This window comes from Thunnus maccoyii, chromosome 7 (assembly GCF_910596095.1).
Source record: "Thunnus maccoyii chromosome 7, fThuMac1.1, whole genome shotgun sequence".
Taxonomy (NCBI): domain Eukaryota; kingdom Metazoa; phylum Chordata; class Actinopteri; order Scombriformes; family Scombridae; genus Thunnus; species Thunnus maccoyii.
Genome location: NC_056539.1, coordinates 14,407,559 through 14,425,000, shown reverse-complemented (window position 1 = coordinate 14,425,000; position 17,442 = coordinate 14,407,559). Strand labels below are relative to the sequence as shown.

General features: G+C 41.3%; 1 protein-coding gene across 4 annotated transcripts in view; it reads right to left on the bottom strand.

Annotated features, from left to right (window-relative positions):
- The window catches only part of tle2a (TLE family member 2, transcriptional corepressor a), a 46,533-nt gene that overhangs the window by 14,167 nt on the left and 14,924 nt on the right, over positions 1-17,442 (bottom strand). For all 4 annotated transcript variants that reach the window (XM_042416993.1, XM_042416992.1, XM_042416994.1 and 1 more), the window contains exons 2-3: positions 14,803-14,963; positions 3,084-3,147 (exon numbers count right to left, since the gene is read on the bottom strand). In XM_042416993.1, the coding sequence (XP_042272927.1) occupies positions 3,084-3,147; positions 14,803-14,963 (225 nt within the window). The remainder of the gene's footprint in view (positions 1-3,083; positions 3,148-14,802; positions 14,964-17,442) is intronic.

Here is a 17,442-nt window from a genome sequence, read left to right as displayed (position 1 = left end):
GGCTTTATTTAATAATAATTTGAATATTTCCTGTGTAAAGTAGGAATATGAATATCTACAAACTTGCACATTGTAAAAGACTGAATAATAACCGGCTGGTTATGCATTATTAATCCTAACTCAATAAATACTGTACATAAAACACACCTTATTACAACTTCTGCAATCATTTCCTTACAAAATAGGAAATTTTAAGTTGAATCATCAGACCTGATGAGTCTCAAAATGACATATTGAATTTGCTACACATTATTCTTCATCTGCTATAACTGTTGGAGTCATTTGTATCCCAAAAGCTTAAACTGATGAAGTTAAACTGTCGAGTTTGTTTCATCTGCACAAATATAAAAATCAGAAGTGATACAAATGACAGAACATCATTTTCTTTTGCTGAACACATAAAAAGTTTGAGACTAGAACCGATGACAAATTTGTTGACTGCCAAATATTCCTGCCATTACTTGCAAGTTAAGTCATATTTACATAAACTGGTAACTTGTTTTTGTGAGAAAATTCAATTTAAAAAAAAAAAAAAAAAAAAAAACTCCAAAAGAAAAATTTTTGTTTCAGACGATGCCAACTCGAGCATGTGCACTCTGAAGTTTCCATTTGTCCCTAAAAGCACATTGCCACTAATTCCACCTTGACTCTGCTGAAAGTCAATGACACAAAAAATGACCCTGAGGCGAGATTCGGAAGCCAAAATCCAGTAGCGAGGCGGGGAAATTGTCGCTTGGCAGAAGAAGGTGACAGACTATTGCAATAATCATGTCTAATGTGAGCTATTTGACCCTGGCTTTTATCCGAAAGTACAAGGAGCTGTGAGGAAACGCAGGAGGAGATGAATGCCATAGAAAGAGACAGGTGAGGGTCTCTCTCTTCCGCTCTGTCTCTCTCTAACTTCAGAGGTGGACGAAAAGGAAAGCATTTTAAAGTCAGATGCCTCGAAAAGTGACAGCCTGACATTTGCTTTTCAGCGTGGCTGGTTGTGGAGAGAGGAGATTGGCAGTTGGGCAGCCAGAACATCCTGGCAGGATGAGAGAGAAGATGGCAGGGGTCCTCTCTCTCTAGACATCTTTCCTGGCAGTTAGCATGCATGTGTGTGTGTGTGTGTGTGTGTGTGTGTGTGTGTGTGTGTTTGTAGCACAAGTGCAACTGTGTGTGTGTATCTATGTGCGTGTTTTCGGTACGTGTGCTCCTCTCTCTGTGTATGTTTGTCTGTGTGCCTCCATAAAAGACGCCTTTCCTGGCAGCTGGCAGCTCTGCTTGGCAGTTGGTGTGCCAAGTTTCGCCTGTTGCTTAGCAACATCCAAACTCCCCCAAATCATCAGCCAGGAAAGGAGACCTGGCCTGTGCTCAATGCCAGCTACCCCCCTCCCCGTCACTAAAACTTCAATCCCCCCACAAGTCCCCACTCTGTGCCAAGATTGCCACATAGCTCTTTTTTTGGCACAGTGGGATCTGGGCAGCCTACACTCAGTCAGCTGTGGTTGTGTGTGGCTCTGATCACAGGTAAATCAAGGCTGGAGGTTTGCAGGCTTAAAAACAAAAGAAAGACAAAGAGTTTTAGCCTTTCCTTTTACCCAGACAAAAGATCTGCTGATCACGTATCCTTTCAAAATCACACTGCCCCAAATATTCACAGAGCGCTGCCTCGGAATGGCACGACTTTAGATGAACAGAGCTATCTGCTGAGAAGAAAGGTGAGCATGCTTCATTTGTTTCTCTGCCCAGATTCTCAGAAATCATTCTCGGATTCAAACCATAAACCATGTGGTCACATGCTTAGTTCTGTGACTTCTGTCCTCAGCGATGAGATGCAAAAACTTCAAACTTTGAGGAATACCTACTGATAGTGAGCGAATGAAGCAGCAGGATCAGAGAACACAGCATGTGATCACACAAACCACTAACTGAGCAGAGTGGGAGGAGATAACAACCAGTGACACAGTAATAAAATAAGAAGAAGTCAGCGTTGGTCACTGGGCAGGGTACAGAGCTGCTACCAGCGACAACTTTGATCATCAATTAATCTACAATATGTTATAGAATAATAAAAAAATACCATCAGAACTTCCCAAGATAACATTAAAATTTCTTGTTTTGTACAACCAACAGTCTAACTTAAAATAACAAAATTCACATTCAAGAAGCTGAAACAAGTACATTTTTTGGCTTTTTGGCTTAACTGTTGCAATTTTTGTGTCATTCAACTAATCAATAAATTGACTAATGGTATCAGCTCTGGTAGAGTTCTGCAACAACTCTGCCAGGGTTCAAGATTTGATTCCTACTGGGCTCAATTAAACATATATTTAATCATTATTCTAGGTATCAAAACTACATCAGATTCTTCACTTTTTGACATTAACAACCAGCAATATAACTCACATACTGTATCATATACATTTAAATAAAGTATTAAACTCTTTCTTTTATATTTAATTTTTAAATAATCTGTTTAGGCTTGAATTAATATCAGACAGACACATTTCAGCACAGACACACATAGTTGGGCATTATTTCAAAACGTAACACTACTCAGTTTTGGTACCAAACTCAAAATTATAATTTTTTTTTAAACCTACTTTTAGAACTATAAACAGATTTTTCAATAAACCATTTTTTCTGTTTAACAAAAGAAACAAAGATCTCATATGTTAACTGTTCTCTGAACATAAGCAGCCACACAAGAAGTTGAATGAAACAGTCGATATTTTCATTCAAAAACAATGTGATCAAAGAATAAAAAAAAGATGATAAACAGCTCTGGACGGACGTGGACACACAGCGCAGGAGGACATATCTCTGACACGAAAAGAAACACTTGCAAACACAGGCATAAGATTGCACACCCGTGTAAATGCTGTTTATTCATAAGCTCTATAATGTGTGTGTATGGTAATGTGTGTGTGTGTGTGGTCTTGTGTGTGGTTTTTGGTGGGTGTTGTTTGGCAGCTGTTAACAGATGAAAGGGATTCAGCGAACTTGGCAATGCATTTGCTGTGGGTGAATGCGGAGAGGCATGGGCTCTGTGTGTGTGTGTGTGTGTGTGTGTGTGTGTGTGTGTGTGTGTCTCTTACCATAACGTAGTGTCTCTGGATCTCAGTCTTCTCTGTGGCCAGTTTCTCACATTCCAGTTTCAAACTGCAACAGAGAGAAGAGTTTAAAACATTGTACTCCATATAAAAATACACCATGAATTAACAACATGACAACAAATTACTCACTCACTCACTCTCTTTCATCCTCTCTCTCTGCCTCTCTCACACTCAGTGGGGGAGGAGGGAACAGGGTGACTGGGGTGCTGACAGCCCATTATCACCTCAGAGCAGAGCAGAAATAGACAAAGTCACGCTTGGAGCCTGAAATCCAGCCAAGACTGCAGGCAGGCACATCCAAGGTGTCTCTCTCTTTCTCTCTCTCTCTCTCTCTCTGGACAATTTTCAATCTATCCATGTGTCCTCTCACTCCTCCTCGTTTTGTTGCTTCCCCAATTATCAGCCAGCCCATCTGCCTGTCTAACCGATACCCCTTCTTTCACATTCAACAGTGCACTTTGGCAAGTTTCACTGAAGTCGAAGCATCTGCTTTAAGTGGGTCAAAAGTGCCGATTCTATCTGAAAATGTAAAAACTCTGCTTTATTCTGTTTAAACAATCACTCCTCTCTTTCTACGTTTAGATCCATGAGTCACACAGCTACCACCAGGCCTTGCATGGAGACTCTCTCTCTCTCTCTCTCTCTCTCACAAACACACACACACATCTCTGAGATGATAGCAGCCAAACACCTCTCCCATGTGTCCTATATTTCTGTCTCTCCTCTGTGTCTGCCTGTCTCTCTACACACCCAAACCAGTCTCAGGCGTCCTCTAAAATTGGATAACGCCAATGGCTGGATTTGCACACACACACACATTTCCATCTCTAAATGTGTTTGTGTAACAGGTCAAAGCACACAAACACCTCCCTTGTTACCTCTGCAACTCTCTCTCTCTCTCTCTCTCTCTCTCTCTCTCTCACACACACACACAGAAATACACTCTGCCCTCCCTCCTACCCCTTCCCTCCCTCCCCAGAGAGGTAGTATATTTGGGCCCTCGGCATTTTATGCCGACTTGTTTGCGGGCGGCAGATATATTGATAGGGGGGCGGGGGGGTGGGGGGGTTGGGGAGGGTGGTGGTGTGGTGAGAGGGTCGTTTGGCGGAGGAAAATTAGAATATGATTAATACCGCAACATTACCCCCAGCCGCAACAGGTAATAACGGCCCCATCCGCTCGCCTTCTCCAGCTCCGCGTGCACACACACACATAATTGACTCATTTATCATTGCCAGCCAGTTGAGGAGAAGAGGGACGAGGGAGGAGAGGAAGAGAAGCGGGATGGAGGGTGGGAAAGGGTGGTGGTGGTGGTGGTGGTGGTGGTGGAGGGAGAGTAGTGAGGATTAAACCCCCCTACCCACCCACCACCCTATAGATTTTATTACAGTGGAATTGCCTCTCGGCAGAAGTCACTCACAGCTGGGCTGAGGACTAATGCGACTGTCGTGCGTGTGTGTGTGTATGTGTGTCTGTGTATATGGCTGTGAGTGTGTTCATCATGACATAAACTTAGGATGAGCTTGGAGAAGCAGAGCCACGACCAGACACGCGTGCATGCACATACGTAAGTGAAGTAATGATAGAGACAGTTATCTATCTGTGCAAATATGAGTGTTCGGTGTGGAATTCCTGCATCTAAAATACATTTCTGTGACTCGGACTGTAACTTAAGATTTTCTTTAGCAATTAATCTGTTGATTCTTGTTTTTAACAATGATATAAAATGTTGAAAAATAGTGACAAAGCCCATAAAACTTTACTAGAGGGTGTGTGTGAAGTGCTTGCTTTTTTGTCCAACAAACATTCCCAAAACACCAAAGATTCAGTTTATACAAGGCAGAGAAAAGTAGCAAATCCTCACATTTGAGAACATTAAAAAGTTAAAATTAAAAACAGTTGGGGCACCCTGGTGGCCTAGAGGTTTAAGGTGCCAACCATGAACAGCAGTTTCCCCTGTGTGAGTCCAGCTGGAGCTCTTGTTGCATGTTGTTCCCACCTGTCTCTCTCCCCTCATTTCCTGTTATCTCTCAAAAAATACATTAAAAAACAATTGTTGTCAATTATTTCTTGTAGATTGATCAGTTCATAGACTAATCATTTCCACTTGATGATTAATGACAACTTACGGTTCAAGGATGCATGCTTTCTAATACTATTAGATCTGTAGCTGAAACAGTTCATCGACTAATTGATTAGTTGATCAACAAAAAAACCCCAATCTGCAACAATTTTGATAATTGATAATCGTTTAAGTTCTTTATCAAGCAAAAATGCCTAAAAATGTGCCCGTTTTGACTTCTCCATTGTGATGATCTGCTGCTTCCCTCAGTCACATATCATTGGGTCCTGAACTATTTGAACAAAACAAAAATATTCCCTGATATTCCATAGACCAAACCTCAATCATTTCATCAAAACAATAACTTAGAGATTAATCAATAATGAAAATAATTGCTGGTTGCAGCCCTAATTCCAGCATGTCACATTCACAAAACACACAAAACCACCTTGAAGCATATGAATGAAGTCAGCTATGCAGGTAAATACACTAAACATTGTCAAGAACCAAAAAAAAAAGGAAAGAAAAACCAGTGTCTATACCCATGAAATCTGCCCTCTGCACAATTGCATTACAAGGTTGCATAGCAAATGTGTACACAAGTACACACACTCACTCACACACACACACACACACACACACACAGTGTGCAGACGGACACTTCTTGTGCTTACAGGGAAGACCCCAAGGTCGCACTCAGAAAGCAATAACCATTCCACACAAAATGGACTTCAAGGAATGAAATTACAGTGTGTGTGTGTGTGTGTGTGTGTGTGTGTGTGTGTATGTGTGCGCCATTATGTGACTGTAGGAGCATAAAAGAGTTGGGGGGGGCGGGGGGGGGGGAGAAAATGAGGGAAAGAGGGGACGAGAGCGGTGAGCAGGAAGTGGGTATTTCATGTCGAAATGATTGCCTGTAATAATTAGTCTTTGGCTCAGCAGCATTTACTGAGAGGGAGGGAGGGAGGGAGGAAAGGTTTTGAGGATGGAGGGAAAGACACAGCAACACAGAGAGAAAACAAGATTGAGTGAGCCAGCATGAGCGAAGGAACGAGCAAGAAAAATGGAGATATGACTGTGTGTGTGTGTGTGTGTGTGTGCGTGTGTGTGTGCGTGCGTGTGCCACGGTGGGCTCGGTTCCTCCAATCTTTCACTGGCGGTGACAGGAGATAAGATGATCAGCCGAATGCGCTACAAATCTGCAGCCTGCCAGCCTTCAGACAGCTCTGTCAGTGCTGCACTGCTAGTGAACGCACACACACACACACACACACACACACAAACACACAAACATACCACTCGGAGCATGGAAGCATTTAGAGGTGTGTGTGTGTGCGTGTGCGTGCATGTACACACTAACCTTGCATGTAGGTAGCCACAAAGAAACAAGCTACACATGCACGAGCACATACACCCACACATACACACAAGCCTGCTAAATAAAACAGGAATGAACACACACACACAAACACACACACACTCTCTCTCTCTCTCTCTCTCTCTCTCTCTAACAAGAACCTACAGACAGCGAAGCATCTAATTAAGATCCTGCACTTTGTAGAAATGTGCCGACTGCTTTTTTAGTCTCCATGTTTGAAACTGGCTACTGGGTATTGTAAAAATGTCAACTCCTTCCCTTCCACTGTTTGTTTTTCTTAATACTTTTACATTCGCTATTCCCTCATTGATTATCTTGCTAAAGGAACAAAAGACATTTTTCATATTTTTCTTTTCTATAAAAAAAAAAAAAAGACTTGTCCATTGCTTTGTTTGAGAGTATTTTTAACTGTGTTCAGAGAGATAAAAATTTAAGTAAACACTGATTTTCTTTCAATGTGAGAAGGACGGAAGCATTTCTAAATGAGTTTATGCCAGCTGATAAATATATTACGTCCTTTTTCTTGATGATGAAATATAATCAGCGACATAATTTTTTGATAGTCGAATTAAAGTGCGTTTTCTACAAGCGTTGGGCAAATAGGCATCCCACAAAGACGGTCAACTAAAAGGGAAATCTTAATCTCTTCTTTCCACAAGCCGGTTGTGTGTCTGCTAATAAACACATATACGCTACAGTGTAAAGGAGATAAAGGTTTTATGAAACGGCACATGACCGCTCTGTTAAAACATTGTTATCTTATAATGCACATTTTATTGTGAGAACATTTCCTGCCATAACTGGACTGGGTATCAAACCTCAGCGTTAATATTATTTGAGTTATCAGCTGATCGACACAAAATTCATCAGAAACAATTTTGATAATGTTTTTATCATTTTAGTTATTTATTTCTTTTTATCCTTTTGATGGTTCACTGAATATTTTTGAGTTTTGGACAGTTGGTTTGACAAAACGAGCAATCTAAATGTGAACTTGGGTTTTGGGGAAAATGTGAATATTTTCTGACATTTTATAGATCAATATAGAGAAAATATTCAGAGACAATAAAGGGCAGATTCATTGTTAATAAAAATAATAGTTAGTTACAATCCTGAGCATGAGAGGTTTTCGAGGACTGACTGAAATGTGTCTGTGGCAAGTCAAGTCCTGAAAGCTGTCCTTGAATTCTCAGTCATGCTGACTTCCATATTCATGTGTGTCAAGATTTGGTGCTTTTAGATTATTATTAAGGCAACGTCTGTACTAAGACAAAAAACAAACACTAATGAATCTGAGAAGTTCTTATTTTCTTAGATAAATAAAAAAAAATGTAGAAAAACATGTTTGTATTTCCCTAAGTAAGGTACTGAAAAACAGAATTGTTTGGCATCGTACCAAACCTGGATATTGTATCAGCCCTGATGTCTAAAAGTTTCAAACAATAGCTAGGGCTGCAACCAATGCTTATTTCCATCATCAGATGATTATTTTCATGATTAACCAATTGAAATGCTGTTTGGTATTTATATCCCAGAGCCCATCTTCATGCTTGTTTTGTCTGACCAACCGTTCAAAACCCAAAGATGTTCATTTTACAATGATGTAAAACAGAGAAAAGAAGCTGAAACCAGAGAATATTATTGCTCAATGTATAACTTAAATGATTCAGTTATCAAAACTGCTGTAGACTACATGTTTGCCAATTTAATAATCGTTTAAACTATTGATTGTGACACGCTGCTATTAAGTCTGTTTTCACCATCAATTCAAAACTTGAACTGGCTGAAGAGTCCAGTGGCCGTCATACAGCAAACAGGCATCATAACTGACACAAGTACTAAACAAATATAGCTAGAGCTACCAGCCAGTAAAGAACACACACACACACACACACACACACACACACACACACACACACTGATGGGAGACATGTAGTGACTGCACCCGTGTCGTGCCTTTACAGTGTCAAGACCATTTATCCCCCAGCCTCCAGGTATGTGACTGTTCGCTTTACATCTCATTAACTATTGATCAACCTTTCCTCTCCGCTCCACTGGAAAAAACCTTTAGCTTCTCTCACCGTCTCTCTCTCTCTCTTCAAACACACACTCTCACACACACAAACATACACACCAGGGACCCACCCAACTCGCCTGTGTACTCTGTCATCATCTCTCAAGGGCGTGTACGAGAGCAAACACGCACACATCTATGCGCGCTCACACACACAAAACAAAGCTGGGATCTTGTCGCACAATAGCAGGCCAGCCGTCTCTCTGCTGCCAGACTCACTGTAAGGGCTGCTCTTTCATAAATGTTTCACACACACACACACACACACACACACACACACACACACAAGGAGAGGTTGTAACGTACAAACCAACCCACAAATAAATGCACACAAAACTAGAAACAAACCACAAACCCTCAACCCTCCCTAAAGCAAATATAATTTTATCATTTAGTGAGTGACAGACAGGCAGTTAAACAGAGGATTACTGACTATTTTATCCAATTATATCTGTATACACACAGCCTATCTGGATACATTTGGTGTAAAGATATAATCAATTCAGTCTGACACCATTACAGGTTAAACCCGTGATGGTAGTTAATCTGAATGTGTCAATACACGTCATTCTAACCAGCTTCACCACCTCATCCAGATCTGGGCGCGGTGCGGGTCACTCGACGGATGATGGCGGACAGTCGTCGACCACAGAGCCTTCTACCGGAGTAACATTGTGATTTAAAAGCCGAACCCCCCCCCCCCCCCCCCCTGTCCACACCGACACCGGGGCGCACCCTGCCACACACATACTACCACACACACAGACACCACCAATTTTGGTATGGCCAGCCCGGATCAAATCTGCATGCCACACAGTAAACTACACCAAGCGGAGATTGACATAAACCACAACACTGGAATTACAAAAAGACAAATGTTATAATTCCAGTGTCTCTGCTAGAACAGAGAAAAATATTGACTTATTTCTTGTTTATTACTTATTTAGCGACCAAGTTTGGCGCCGCCATAATGCACGGTGCCGCCGTCACTGATCGATATCCCAACAATATGTCAACAAATCTCAAGTATTGTTGACAAGAGTCAACAACAGTATTTTGTGTTTTCTGTTTACAGATCTTCGCTAGCTTGTTGTGCTACATATAAACAACCTCTTGACCTTGAAGTTCTTTACTATGTACAATGTAGTAAAAAGTCAAGAGGTTTTGATTTGTGGCACAACAAGTTAGCGAAGAGATAAAGTGTGAGCTTGTGGAGTGAATTAAACTGTAAATGTATTTCATACTTGTATATTTGTGAAACTTTATGGTTAAGAAGTCATATGTGGATCAATAGCTGCAGACTACGGACTCTGAACTAGGGCTATGATTATTGCTTATATTGTCGTCCAACCAAAACTCAATGATGTTCAATTTACAATAATAAACAGAGAAAATCAGCAAATCCTCACAGCTGAGAATCTACAACCAGCCAATGTTTGACACTTTTGAATGATAAAAACAACCAAAAAAACCCCCCCAAAAAATCAATTTGTCACAAAAAAGGTTCAGGAATTTGACAAGGAGGAATCCATGCAACAGTATACTAATATTATTTATTAAAACTAAAGCGAACAAAACAAGATGTTTAGTGCAAAACCAAAAGAAGATGATGTAGTGTTGTGATGTGGAGCAGGTCAGCAGGAGAAGGGGAGAGAAGAGTGACCACATGGATCAGGTTTTATAGCTTGGCAGGCCCAGGTCAACCGTATTACACTGATCACACTCCACTGTCAGCCAATACCAGGAAGGCAGCCTCCGAGACAGTGGGAGGGGTGCCACATAAAAAAAAAAATAAAAATTGTCAATCTATTTTATATCTATCAACTACTCAATTAATTGACTCTATCGTTAACAGTGATGACCTACAGTTTTATATAAATGGGGCTACTGGCCGATATCACCAGTCTCTCTCTTTCTGCTCATTACCGCTGCAATCCTTAATATTTGATATGACAGCCAAATATTTTAAAGATGACATAATGTTACACACACTCACTCTCTCACTCAACATATGTGTGTGTGTGTGTGTCATTAGTTACTATTGCTGTGTAGTATTTGGGCAGAGATGAGTGGAGGGGCTCTCAAGGATGAGTGGCAGCATGTTAGTGGCTACTGGAGAGCCTATCTTACTCTACAGACCACACACACACACACATATCAGTAATATTGCAAGCAGGTCTGCATTCACTAAGAACAACCTGTGTGTGTGTGTGTGTGTGTTTGTGTGTGTGTGTGTGTGTGTGTGTAGAGAGGGAATTACGGTAATGAGAGCTCTGTGTCAGCAGCTCCTCCTGTCTCCCCTCAGTCTGCTGATTACAGCCTGTTTAGATAGTTAACACACACACACACAAACACACACACACACACACGTTTGCGCAGCTATCCTTGTTAGGACATTACATCTACTTCTATTCAATTTGGGCAGCCTAAACCAAACTTTCCCATAAGCAATTCATGCCTAACCCCAACCTTAACCTAACCTCAATCCACACCTTAACATTCACCTTAACCAGGACCTCAGAAACCACATTTTGCCTCATTAGGACCAGGCTTTGGTCCCCGTGATGACTACGGGTGCTGACAAGGTTCGTATTTATACCGAAAAAGAGGCGACAAAAACGCTCACACGTGCACAAACACAGCGAAAATCAGAGCAGCTGACCCACCAATGACCCTTTAATTAATTAACCCTTCCCTTTCTTTAGTTTCCTAGTAATCTTTCTCATCCCTCCATACCACCCACACACATGCCACTAAAACCGACAAGCGACACACACACTTAGAAACATCCCCTCCCGCCCACACATCCATACCTCCACCCATACACACACACACGCACACACACACACAGTTGCAGCTCATCAGCACTAATCCCTTCCCTCCGTCTCTTTCCTGCCGTCTAATCCAACATCTATCAGAATCCAGCCACCTTCTCTGCAGCCAAAATACACAACTAAGCCCTGCTATTTCTAGACAACATCTAGTTGTGTGTGAAGATAATTGGGGAAGCCTGCACATATGTGTAAGTGTGAGTTGAGCACATGCATCAGATGGAGAGTCTGTCTGAATGGGTCAGTGTGTTTGTGTGTGTATGTGTGTGTGTGTGTGTATCTCTGTGGGCGTACAGGTCGTGTTTTCCCTGCAGTGTGAATAGTGTACAAGTGAGCTTGATTACATGAGGTGTAACCTGCAATCAGATGCGGATCTGTGGCCCGACCTGGCTGCTGATGGCCTAAACAAGGACACTGATAATCCTGCTGACTGCTGCCTGTCTGCTCCGATCCAAAACTGCTGCCAAACTGACTTTTGTGAGGGTTACGTTTGGTTAGCAAACTGGCATATAACAGCCTGTAAGACTTCCAACATTATGCGAAGAATCAAGTGGGGGGTTTTTTTTGGTGCTGCTTTCAATGCTACTTTTACTACATAATGGTGGTTTTATGACTTGAAAGTAGCATATGGCTCAAGAGAGGCTGACATGCATGACTGGGTGTCTTGGTGATTGCCACTAACACACACACACACACACACACACACACACACACACAGAGAAAAAGCCTTAGGTTAATGCTTAATTAAGTGTTAGCATCATTTTCATCCATCTTTGAGCTGCAAGTTAAATTAAACATCATGGCCACCATCTGAAATTAATTTCAAATTATGTTACTGAGAAAATGTGTCCAATATTAATACCACCTTATGGCAAATATATGCAAAGAACATGTAACATTATGACATTGGTGTTGCAATTTCTGATTAATATCTTAAACTGCACTTTTACTCTGTTTTTTCTGTCTTATTCTATTTTAGCTTATTTTTATTTCCAATTTAACACTTTTTAAAATTGTATTTAAATGTCTTTGTATATTACCTAGTGTTGCTTTTACATTATGTCTTGATGCCTTTTATGTTTTATGTAAAGCACTTTGAATTGCCTTGTTGAAATGTGCTATACAAATAGACTTGCCTTGCCATGCCTTGCCATGCCTTGCTTTGCCTTGCCATGTCTGTAAAACAACATGAGTAGCAGCTCAGGTACGCTGCTGTTTGTATGCCAATTATCAGCAAGCCAAACCACTCATTCCAATTAACAGGTTCATACCCACCTGCCAGATTAAACATACATCCGACAGATCTGTGAAGAGTGGTCTGATAGCGCAATTTGTTGCTATTTTCATGGGCTATGGTTACAGTATTAGTTTTCAGCTGTAGTCATACACAGTGTATTAATCTGCTGTGTTTTTATGCCTCTGGGCTGTTGGAGAAGCCTGTAGGAGGTTTAAACAATCTTTCCTGGAAACCCGAAGCAGGTCTGCGAAAACAGTACACTGTGGACTCAAAACTGCGAGATGCAGATGGAATCACAAGCTCGCTCTTGCTCACAATCGTATTCTTAATCTCATCATTCATTTATTGTTTATCCTGCAAGCTGGTTCTCAGTACCAGTGCTTGGAAAGAGGGCGATGCTCCAGGTGTTTTGTAACACGAGGTGTAACGCTGAAATGCTGCCAGAGGAGCTGATCACACTGTTTCAACCAACAGATCCGGGGGTGACTCATGTTCACTGCATGGCTTGATTTGTTTGGGTCAGTGTTACTCAAAAAGGTGGTTCACAGGGGCTTTTTTTAAAGCCTTTTTCAGAAATGGTTACAGGGTGATAACCTTAAGGTTGCACTTGGTTGAGCACACATGCTTTTTTAAGACATTCTTCCACATCGAGACTAAATTAATAGTACATCCAGTTGACCAAACAGATACTAAGAAAAGCCTCCAGTGTTGGCACTGGAAAAAAGAGTTTGATCTAATCTGGCAGAGGTTCATGTAGTAGGACAGGACAATAATTATCAGGAGGCAAATGCACATCCATACATTTTTTTTTCCAGGTGCTGGGTAAAAATACTGTGCAAAAAATTAATAAATAAAAAAATGCTAGCACACTGCCATTGTCATCAAATTATGACTCTCTCACCACCCTAAATGAACCTATATACGTACTTTTAATAAATAAAGTGACAATAGCTACAACAACTGGTGACACCAGAAGTTCAACCAACCAGTCAGCCAACAACCCAGTATCATTAACTGGTCATACTATTATTCAACAGGACAAACATATCAAAAGTGAGCTATAAAATATACACTTAGATGTATTATAAAATAATTGTTACATTGATCATTATTGAGATAAATCTGATAATATATCTTATCATTTCATCCTAAAGTACCTGTATGTGTGGATTCTGCCATCCCAGTCCCACTGTTGTTTGGACTGTTAGTTTTAAGCTTGTGGTGAGCAGAATGGACACACACACACACTCACTCACAGGCATTTGTGTGTACAAGGGAAGCAGCAGTAGCCACAGGGGTTAGAGGGGCTGTGGACAAGGGGGGGGGGGGGGGCCTTGCAAAAGAAGTTTGAAGTGGGACAGAAAGAGAGGGAGGGGAGATTCTGGCCGGCTAAATCAAAGCAGGATGAGAAGAGAAGAGTGAGGAGGTGGGGACCCTGTGAAGGTGTGCCAAGAGAACAGAGAGAGAGAGGAGAGAGAGGAGAGAGAGAGAGACAGAGAGAGAGAAGGCTGGGACTCCACAGCCAGCCTAAATCCCACATTCAAAAGGCATTCTGGACACATTCCTGCACACCAAGCACACACACACACACATACAGAGTCATGCAAAAAGAGAAGCCTGCATACTTATACCTGTGCTAATGTATGCATACAGAAGAAGAGAGGACAAGGAAAACGATATGTCATCTGGCAAAAAAGTTCAGGCTCAACTTGTGCTACAACGCAATGCAAAAACATCTGGCAACACACTGCAATAGTCAATCAAATTCATGCAAGTGCACATTCCTGGTACATTACTTTGTAACATGAAATGGGTAATTCTACTGTTTACTTGTCAGTCGTCCAGACAGAGCATAAAATGATTATTGCCGTGATAACTTTCCAGAGTTGTAAAGTCCTGTCTCGTGGTATCATAAAAACTGAAATATTTTGGTGTCCGATAAGCCTTCCAATTCATGGATCTATTACTCAAACCGGCCTTTCTTGGGTCGTATCTGAAGCAACATACCCACATGAATTCGGCCTCCCTAGCATTTCTTATATACAGTGCTGTTTTTGGTCTAAAGGCCCAGTCACACTAACAAACACACACACAATGTTAAAAAGTCCCACACACCCACCTGTGGTACTGGGTCTGGAGGAACTGAAACTCCTCCTTGATTCGGTCGAGAGTCTCTGGGTAGGTTAGTTTCAGTGACTGGGGTGCCCCTGATGCTGCCGCTGCTGCTGCTGCGGCTGCCACCACTGAGGCGGAGGACCCCGGGGGCGGCTGCAGAGGTGCCTGAGAAGAGAGGAAAAGACGGGTTAGAGTTAGGATATTTACAAGTACAGCATAGTTGTTAAATGAAATTATTCTTTGCGTCCGATTTCAAAATGTCAATAATAAAAGGCTAAGTAATTGTGTAATACGACTGATTTCATGTGGTAAAAGAACAGCCTCACACATACAGTCAGTCCCTTAATCCAAACTGTAAGGAGTTGTGTCTTCTTACAATACTACATGAGTGCCCTGTGTGTGTGTGTGTGTGTGTGTGTGTGTGTATGTGCATGCCAGCATGCCTGTGTGTGTGTGAGGGGCTGCTGCGTATTGCAAAGACACCGTCATCGCCAGCAGAGCCAGATGTGAATAGGTCACTAAGACTTGGACAGGGGTGCGGAGAATACAACAGATTCTTTGCCAAATGAGCACACATTGTTTAATTGCAAGTCTGAGTAGAAGAAAGAAATAAAAGAAAGAAATAAGAGCAGTGGGAGGGAGGAAAAGAGGGAGGGGAGAAGACCCCATCATGGCTGAAGACCCCTCCCAACCCCTGCGCTTAGTCTCCCTTCTCTGCAGGGTCCAGAGCAATTAGGAGACTACAACCATAGGGGTAATGCTGCAGGACAGGCAGACAAAAGGGGGCTGAGAGCTGGACTAGGAGGGTAGTGGGGGCTGTCCGTCTGTCTGTCTATTTGGCTCTGTGTCAAAATAACAGAGTGCAGAAGCCAACAGGGACAGCCGGTTCACAAGCTTCACGATGGTCAAGTATGACAGTGAGGTTAAGTGATAGTCATATAATTTCATGTAGGAAAGCAATGACTAGTTTTGATAAACCTTTGTTATTTCTGTATTACAGGCCAAAGTCTCTTAATAAACATGGTTTGCTCTATTTTTAGCCTTTAATGGACATGTAAAGAAAGAGTTAAAAAGGTCAGAATTTTACATGAATATAACATAAAAATTGCAATTGGCTAAAAGAATGTAGCAGGTACATCCAATAATAGGACGTATGCTAACATTTTTTATAACCGGATAAGCCTGTTTTAAAACAAATACTGTTGCATTTCTACAAAATTGAAACATCTTCACAATATGTGTCAGAGGATATTGATACCATCCAGTTGAACTTTTCTTACATTCCAGCAGATCTCAGTTACAACTTGCCAACCAGTGCACTTTAGTATTTTACCCAGCAGCAATATTCTTCCCTAGAAAGGCTGCTCGTTTTTCTCTTTGCTCAGGTCCTGTAAGTGTGGTCATGTTGCTTTGCGAGCCTTCATCTGAAAGCCATGCCGGCCCCCCGAGGAATTATTATAATGTACTCATGTGTGCAACATGGAATAAAGATGAGACATGAAATGGGTCTGTATTTTTCTAAATATTCCTCCTAACAGGTATGTTCAGAGGACAAACCTCATGTTCAGCAACAAGGACAGAACTGGGATAGCAAACGTTTGTCTAGTACATCCCTATAAATGTCTTACATTGTCATCTCAGGGAAAAAAATTTATTTGTGTCAGCAGCCTAAAAAAGTATATAAGACGAATCAACTAAGCAAGTCTTATTTGCCAAACCAGTAAATGTAACTGAGCCTTTTTGTAATTTACCGAAAACTAACATGAGGATGACCAGACTTGATGGTGAAAGCGTGGGTACCAAGCACGATGGGATGAAGATTTCACTGTAGTATTTCTTAAATTCTTAAATTTCCCACCTAGTCTTATGACTTTGGTCCCTTTTATGCTTGAGTCAAGTAATTACTTCCCATGTCAACTATTATAGAGCTTATATCCAAAGAATCTGGGTAGGTCTAACAGAATAGGTTTTTAAAAATGTGACAATATTAATTAATTGGAGCTGTATCTGCTTTTAATGCTACCTGGCTTAATTCTAAAAATGTATAAAGGGTATAGGATTTTCTGAATTTATGTTGAACAAAGGAAATCATACATAATAACACTATACACAAAACAGCCTACAAGCCATGTTCAATAACAGTAGGAATACACATGTGGGTAGACATGAATGACAGCAGTAATGATTCATTTAGTTTAAAAAACAACACACATCTCACATCTTGATGTCCTACACATCAGTGATGCCTGTCACACATTAATGATGTTTAATTAACAACCTAATCACAACATCACTCAACCCCAATGCCAAAAAGAATGCCAGGGAGTTCATGAAAGACGTTACAAGCAATTGCATGTTGGCATGACGAGAGTAGAGTGTGCCAGCACCAATGTACATGTATTTCCAAGTGTGTGTAGATGTGATGTGATATATGGAAGAGGGGGGAGAAAGAAAGCCAGGATTGTGTTTCAGCAGGTGAAAGATTACCAGAAGAGAGGAAGGATGGGGGACTGATGGTGTGAGAGGAGAGAGAGAGAGAGAGAGATTGAGAGCAGTTGAAAAAAGGAGGAGAGTGGAAGGAAAAGAAAGCAGACGGATGGAAAGAACAAAAATGGACAGATAAGATTGGTGAGACTGGAAATAC